Genomic DNA, 8,202 nt, shown 5'->3' on the forward strand with positions numbered 1-8,202 from the left:
ATCTTGATGACCGGCATCCCGTCGCAAGATTTCAAAGAGCCAAAGTGATATTGCCGATGCCATTTGCAAGACCAATTTGGGGTGCAACCATGATGGGCTGGCTTGAGATGAATGTGTGGAGGTCGTAATAGGTCTTTGTTTCGTTTGTTGCGGAGATGCAGTGGTTTGAAGACACAGATCGTAAACACAAAAATGACTCTCACTCCTATAGTGATATGGTTTCGCCAACGACGAAACTATATCCTGAGCCTTTTGCCCTATGCCTCCTATCCAACCTTTCGTGCCCCCTTTGCTGTTTCGTTTCTCTGGCTCCTCCCCCCCTTTCCTTTTAGGCCTACCGAGAGCCAGAGCGCAGTTATTATATGTAGTGCAAACTTCTTCAAAATCTTGTGGATCACACATGTAATAGCTATCGGTTCATACCTCTGGATATGGTTTCACCAGCGAAACTATGATCTTGCCTTCTTCACACACTGCTAGTTATAGTTGAAGGGAGCCTCACCCATAACATGAAATGTTTATTCTTAACTTGCATTCTGTTATCAGAATAATGTATTGAGGAACTCCATTTTTTTCAATCATTTAAAAGATGTTTCCATTGGCAAAACTATGAATGGCATTTTTATTTAATCATTTGAAAGATGGTTTCACTCTGTCATTTTTCATTTAATCATTTCAAAGATGGTTTCACTATGTCATTTATTTGTTTTTCTTCTTGTGCAGGTGAGCTTATTGAAAGTTGTGCAACAAATGCCTCTTGTAAGTTTGGTTTCTTTTTCTTTTTCTAGTTGCATTTCACCTTTGCATTTTTGCAAATCTTGTAATTGAGTTCTTCAAACGTGTAGAGAAAGAAACGTGATGTGTCTAGTCCTATCACAAGGAAAGGTGGCAAAGGAAAGAAGCAAGAGTCAGAGGTCAAGAATGAACTGAAGGAGCTTGAGCAAGTTGACATTGAAAATGATATTGAGGATCCTGGGGACAACAAGGATAAAACTATAGATGATCCATCCAACAAAGTAGGAGTTAAAGATGATGTGGAGGATATCATTCCAGAGTGTGTTGAGAGACCATCAGGTGCAGATATTTTAGAGCTTCTTACAGTAACTAAAGAAATTCCACCTCCTCGAATTCCCTTGTGTCGTTGTCTCATAAACCCAGTTGTGCATCAAATTAGGAATGATTTGACCATTTTGAAAAGAGCATTTGAAACAGAGGGATACATTTCGACAAAAGGGTCTTTTATTCTATCTATCAAAATGTCTGATGGGTCTTCCAAGGATGTTGATGATGTCACAAGAGAATGTTGGGACAAGAATTGGAGCTTAGTTAATGATGAGTTTGAATCAGAGATAATTGGCACACCATGGAGCTTTCTATCAAACAAAATGTTCTCCGTGTGGGAAGGAAATCATCGTACGGCATCTTGGATGGAAAGCATAGAAGAGCTTTACACAAATATCAAGTCTAGACACATTAGAGTGCAAGCTCAAATTATTGAACTGGAAGCAAAGGATGAGCTTAAGCTTGTTGCTGGTCTGCAAAGATTTAACTTGTAAGCCTTGTTGTTTATGTTCACTATATTGAGCAAGAGGGTTGGATTATTTGTATAATCCTTGAGATGGTAAGTGCTTGTAAATGAAACCAATTTTGATCCATTTAAGTCAATGGTTGCAGGCTTAATGAAGATGCAATTGTTGTTAGTAATCTCAAGGATTATTTGTACCACACAAGCACACTCGTATCTTGTGATGCTCAATATTTTACTCAGGATTTTAGTGAGGAGGAGAAAAAAGCTATTGAGTTGGCAAGATACAATAGGACCAGAGTCCTATCACGTTATTCCATGCTAATGTATTCAGAGCATAGGCTTGCTTTGAGCACTCTAATTTTTTCAAAGTAACATCGCCGAATCCACGTCCCAGCCAACTAAGGCCAGGAGCGTGGCCCCGACAGAAAGAATGGAGCGACCGGTGCACACCAAAAGAGGCGGACCGCTCACCCCACCCCGAGATCCAACTACGAGCTTTTTAACTGCAACAACTTAAATATACACTATTGGAGCTGGAATTACCGCGGCTGCTGGCACCAGATTTGCCCTCCAATGGATCCTCGTTAAGGGATTTAGATTGTACTTATTCCAATTACCAGACTTGTAAAAGCCTAGTATTGTTATTTATTGTCACTACCTCCCCATGTCGGGATTGGGTAATTTGCACGCCTGCTGCCTTCCTTGGATGTGGTAGCCGTTTCTCAGGCTCCCTCTCCGGAATCGAACCCTAATTCTCCGTCACCCGTCACCACCATGGTAGGCCTCTATCCTACCATCGAAAGTTAATAGGGCAGAAATTTGAATGAAGCATCGCTGGCGCAAAGGCCATGCGATTCGGGAAGTTATCATGATTCACCGCGTTACCAGGCGAGCCCGCATCGGCCTTTTATCTAATAAATGCGTCCCTTTCGAAAGTCGGGAGTTAGTGCACGTATTAGCTCTAGAATTACTACGGTTATCCGAGTAGCAAGGTACCATCAAAGAAACTATAACTGATTTAATGAGCCATTCGTAGTTTCACAGTACAAGAGAGTTTATACTTACACATGCATGGCTTAATCTTTGAGACAAGCATATGACTACTGGCAGGATCAACCAGGTAGCTACCCTCGAATACACAAACGGCACGAGCCGTGTTTGGCAAGACAAATGAGACTACAGGTTTCTTGTAGGTGAGCAATATATCACAGTTAATAATGTCTGTTTATGTGAATTGCATTCAGCTATTGGTATCTTATAGTTAGTACATGTAGATGGATCGTGGAGACGGGAGATTGCATTGATGTTGCGGATAATGTTGGCTTTGGTGTCAAGGTATGTCATTTGGCTATTTACATGATTGTCATGTTCTTGTTTGTTCGTATTTTAGTATTCTCCATTAACTTTTTCGATCTATGTTTCATGTAGATTACCGCCTTTCAAATCCTATTGTTCTCTAGGATTGGCAAGAAGGCACATCACTATCTTGATAGGGTAAATAAAGTTTCCCAATCCCTTAAGGTGTGCATGGACAATTATTTCATCACTCATTACTTGCCTTCAAGTGTACGGTGCACAAAAGAGGGAAAGGGTGGACAGTGGCGTGGTGGGTTGGAGAAGAGTAGCTCCATGATGTTGATGTTCATGGAGTTGTTGTGTCCGATTGGAGGCTCTGTGCTTGAGCTTGGTGCAGGTACAACACCTGGGATGAAAGCAGCAATTCACTCAGGACGTCCATGCATGGCAGTGGACAATGACAAAGAGATTTGCACAGGATACTTAGAAGGCATGCTTAGAGACAACTTCACAGAGGCAGGGCCTTCAAGTGTGAATCAAGCAGTCCTCATGATAGATGATGAGGAGACAGACTATGACTTTGATGCACCTCTTGATTAGTGAGTAATTTATTTGATCTATGTGTATAATTTAAGCATGGTTAGATACTGACTAATTGGGCTTAGTGTTCTGCCTTGCTATGCAGAAGATGTGGCAGGAGATAGCACATTCGATTATGAGTTGGTGGAGAGGCATCATGGACATCTAGACTACATAGATGACTTGGCTGATGAGGTCTATGCTGATGAGGTCTAGAGAGCATGTCTTGGCTTTTTATGGATTGATGCAAAACTTAATTTCTCATGTTTTCAATATCATCTCATGTAGACCTGGTTTCTTATGGATGGATAGCCATTACCTTCTTATGCAAACCTTAACTTCTTATGGATTGATAGATTATGGCTTCTGAATCATGTGATTTTAATGTTCTTTGACCTAATAATATGAACATGTCATAGTTGTTTTGGAAATGTATTGCAAGTTGTAATTTTTAGGTTTGAATTTACAGTTTGAAAATTCTAAATTCGCAAACCTTAATGTAGAGATAAATTTGTAGTTTGTGAACCCTAAATTTAGAGTTTGTAGTTTACAAATTCTGAATTCATAGTTGTCCTCCTTTTATTGTTAAAATATATATCCGTCCCTCTATTGAGTTTCGAAAGACTAAAAACAAATAATTGTTGGCAATCTCTGTCACATTAGTTCAAGGATGGTGACCCTTAGCTTTGCTCTACTGAGCCGAGAATTGCAACCCTAGCACCCCTGCCCACCAAAACACATGTGAGTGAAGAATGTTTTTATTAAAGCTATACTTGTATATTAATATAGAATCGTGGTGAAAGTTTATTGAGCTAATTTTTTCAGTTTCATAATCTTGATAGAACAAATTACAATTTTACATATTTCCTTTTGAATTTCAAAAAGAAATTTGTAAATCCTGGCGAAACTTTAAATTTTTTCTCATAAAAGTTTAAAATCTTGTTGAATGTCCCAAACCTTTATTTTTATCAAGGCATACAAACTTTCAACACCAATATAAAAGTTTCGCTTCTTAACAAAACTAACAAGAAAAAATCATCCTTGATGTGAGTGTGTTGGGCTCTCTATGGTGGATCCAATGGGTTTGGGATCATAACATTTTTTTGTGCCTTTCAGTGAGGCTGGCAATAACTAATGCACAAATAAAGGAGAATTTCCAAATTTGTAATAATGTAGATGTTTAGCTTTACAAAAGTAGAACGGTTGCTATGAAAAGGCATGTGAATGAAGGAGGAGTGGATGTGATAACATCTAAGCCAAGGTAGGAGGCGGCCAAATTTTGTATTGAGAGTGTAATCTTGCTAGGAAGGCTAGGCTATGAAGGGCAATTGAAATGAGAGGAGGAGAGAACTCAAAAGAAGCGTTTTGGAAGCATGTCATTTTCCCTACACCCTAAAGAGTAAGGAGTAGAGCAAAAGTAGCTCCATCTACGTCTTAGGCTTTCGTTTTCGTCCCCGTTCAAAACTCCCTCCTCCCATTCCTTCCTCTCCCCTTCTTCATTCATTTTTTAGCCATGCCGCTCATCACAAATTCCAACGCCATCCCCCTCCCTTCCGTCACAGGATCATTTGCCTCGGACTTTCGCTCCTCGCAGTAGCTCCGCCCTTTTTGTTGTCGCTCTTCCGCTCTCTCTCTCTCTCAGTATCGACTCCTTTTGCGTCTCGCAGACGTTAATCCTTTCAGGTTGGGGAACTATGGCAGACGACCAGCCGGTTGTAGAGGCCTCCATGCCTGTCGAAGCCTCGCCCCATGAAATGCCTCCAAGTGATGGAGTTTCCAAACGGCAACGCCGCCCCAATGTTCGGCTGAACGAGATCGGGGACGGACCCCTTGCTAACGTCCGCGTGCTAGAATATTTTCTGAAACGGAGTGGGGGGCGTACCCTTTCTGGCAAGCCCGCTAGTGCGGTCTCCCGACGCCAATTCTCAGCGAAGCGTGACCCTGCACGTGCTATCAAGCATGAAGACAGCTCCAACGTCGATGGGAACGGGGAGGCCGGTCTTGCTCGAGCTCCCAGAACTCGCCCACTCAACCACTTGCAAAAGAACATCTCTTCTCCGAAGGGCGTCAAAGCTCGTCTCGCAGGTCCCATTAATTCTCCCACAAAGAGAGAGGGCTTGATGAGGAACGGGTTTCTAAGCAGGAAAGGCAAGTTGGGATCGAGAAGGCATGCCGACCGTGCCATGATGGTACGCTCTAAACGCCCCGGAAACGCTCGTGTGCGTGCTTATGAAGAAGGTAGCTGGAGAGTGGCAGCTCAGAAAGACATTGCCGAAGGTCCAGAATGCAATTTGCAAGATGCAGAGGGTTGGGAACATCACCGTATGAAAGGCTTGCAACGAGACAATCTTCGCGACATGTCGGAGGAATTCGGGGTCAACGAAGCGGGATCCAGCAGCTTCGAGAGCGACTCGCAAGGAGGTTTCCAGGACGCAACTGACACAGCGGCGCGGGTAAATCATGTGGGCAACAAGACGGCCGCAGTGAAGGTGGACTCTATTCTGAAAGGCCGAGACGCAGAAAATGATGAACCTTCTAACAGCGACTTGCAGGAGTTGCGTATGCAAGTGCCTTTGTGGGAAAGGGGTATTGCCCCGCTAGAAATTAAGGTCAGGGACTGGCTTCAAGACCTGGGTTTGGAAAAGTACTCGTTCCTTTTCCAGTTGCATGAAGTTGGAAGTGATGTTTTACCATTGCTGACCATGGACGACCTGAAAGAGATAGGCATTACCGCTGTTGGTGCTCGAAGAAAGCTGTTTAGTGAAATTAGAAAGTTAAGACAGGGTCTCATGCTTGTTGATGACTCCTCCTTGGACGAGAAATGAATTGCTGGGGCTATCTTGATAACAAGGTCTCGTTTCAGAGTTTTGGAATTTGGAGCCGTCCCATTGTAACACTGGCTATGAGCTCCTGATGTAGCTATCGATGCAAGCAAACGAGCCTCCTTTCAGGATCTTAACAGGGTCACATTATGTTGATATCTGTAAAGGGTTTTGGTATCACGGTGTCTTTGGTCATTCACTCAAAAGTTTTTCGATAAGACGCCTTCAAACCATGGCTTGTAAATTGCGTCTTAAGTTTTTAAATTTCCCGGGTGTAAGGAGTTACTGGTGTTCTCCTGGACACTTTTCTTTTGCTTTAATCAGTAGAAGCTTTGTGCAGAATCATGAACTTGTTTACCGCTTGTCGTAAGTATCTGTATCTCTTGTGTACATCAAGCTTTCGTGGTCATGTACCCGTCTGTAAAAGTGGCAATGCTTGTGTTACCTGTGCATGCATTCTCACCTTCTCTCAAGTCATCAAGCTGCAAAGATTTCTCGTTGGAGGGCGTTATTTTCTCGGGAAAAGTCATTTGTAGCATTGAAACATGAGCCCGCTTTTGTTGAACAGCTCCTCTATGCAATGGATAGATAAACAATATGCTAGATGCCCTGAATAGGATCGGAGCTGCTGCATCTGGTGATGGATTTTGAAGGGTAAATGCTTATATTTTACACGTGCAATTTGAAATGATAAATTTTGGTTTGCTACCAGTCATGCATAGACTAATAATACCGAAGACTGCTAATTAACATCAAAAGATAGGACTAGGGATATGAAAACTTTGCTGAAATAGTAGACTGCTGCATTTGGTTGATGGCTTTTGAAGGGTAAATGCGTATAATTTACACATGCACTGAAATAGGAGTAGACTCCTGCATTTGGTTGAAATGATAAATCGTTGTTTGCTTCCAGTTATGCATAGACTAATAATACTGAAGTGTCATGTGCACGGATTGGTATCTGACGTGTACTGGGTACACAAGACTAGCTCAGGTAGCTTGGGGAGGCTTAGAGCTAGGCAGGCTTGATTCTCGGGTTGAGTGGCAAGGGTACGAACCAGTTTGGGATCTTCGCTATTTTTGGTGCTTGGGGCCCGAGTCTATAAAAGGGGCCCAGGGGATTCAGTTCTTAGTGTGCCGATGGGAGCAAGTTTTGTTCCCAGGTGCTAGGTCTGATCCTGGATTGAGTCGCGGACGCGCGCCTGCATCTTAGCGTAGCCCAAGGCCCAGTGGCAGATCCTAGGCTTCACAGCGCCACTGTATGGGACACCAGGTTGGTTTGGATCTGATTGGGAGTTCGTGCTAGTAGCTCAGCTCGTGGCTCGGAGGGGACGTCTCCTGATTCGGGATCACATCTTGTAGATGTCATGGTTGGGTGGTGAGCAGCCTGCTCAGTTTCTCACGTTGTGTGTGTTTGTTTTGTAGATCAGGGGTTTCAGGAGTGCTGGGACGTGTCAGTTGGTATCAGAGCCACCTCCTGAGGTAGGAATTTCTGATGCGAATACTTTGGACGATTTCTTCCTCCAGGTATGCCCTAAAATTCGAAATTTGCTACTGCAAATTCTGGTTGGTTCATGGGTTATCAGGCACCTGGTCAGGATGTAGGGGAAAAGGTAGGAGAAAGAGAGAGTGATTCGAATTTGCTGAAGGGTTTAGGTGAGAGAGGGATGAGCGTAGTTGGGAGAGAGAGCGGAGGTGCAAGTAGGAGAGGCGATAGAGGAGCTGAGTGGCAGGCGTGCAGATCGTGGCTGGTCAGGGCTGCGTGGGGGTAGAGAACGCAGAGGCGTGAGGCTGTGTGGTGCGCCATGGCTGGAAGGAGTTTCGGCCAGGGCAGGGTGATGCGCAAGGGGCTGGAACAGGGTGCGGCCACTCTGTGGGAGGTGATGCTTTTTTCGAAAAAGCACCACCCTCCAAAGTTGGGAGGGTGAGCTTTTCTGGGAAGCAGGGTTTCCTAGATTAGCTGCCCTATTCCCTATA

General features: G+C 43.6%; 1 protein-coding gene and 1 pseudogene across 1 annotated transcript; one reads left to right on the forward strand and one right to left on the reverse strand.

Moving 5' to 3' along the window:
• Positions 1 to 1,709: 1,709 nt before the first annotated feature.
• On the reverse strand, positions 1,710 to 2,648 carry LOC147898090 (18S ribosomal RNA; annotated as a pseudogene; the record flags this gene model as incomplete).
• A 2,386-nt stretch (positions 2,649 to 5,034) lies between these two features.
• On the forward strand, positions 5,035 to 6,498 carry LOC147898091 (uncharacterized). Its single transcript, XM_087379439.1, has one exon. The coding sequence runs from the start codon at positions 5,098 to 5,100 to the stop codon at positions 6,226 to 6,228; it is 1,131 nt and encodes a 376-aa protein (XP_087235565.1). The 5' UTR covers positions 5,035 to 5,097; the 3' UTR covers positions 6,229 to 6,498.
• The last annotated feature ends 1,704 nt before the right edge of the window (positions 6,499 to 8,202 follow it).

This window comes from Dipteris shenzhenensis, chromosome 9 (assembly GCF_047967505.1).
Source record: "Dipteris shenzhenensis isolate YYH24624 ecotype China chromosome 9, Dip_SZ_1.0, whole genome shotgun sequence".
Lineage (NCBI taxonomy): Eukaryota > Viridiplantae > Streptophyta > Polypodiopsida > Gleicheniales > Dipteridaceae > Dipteris > Dipteris shenzhenensis.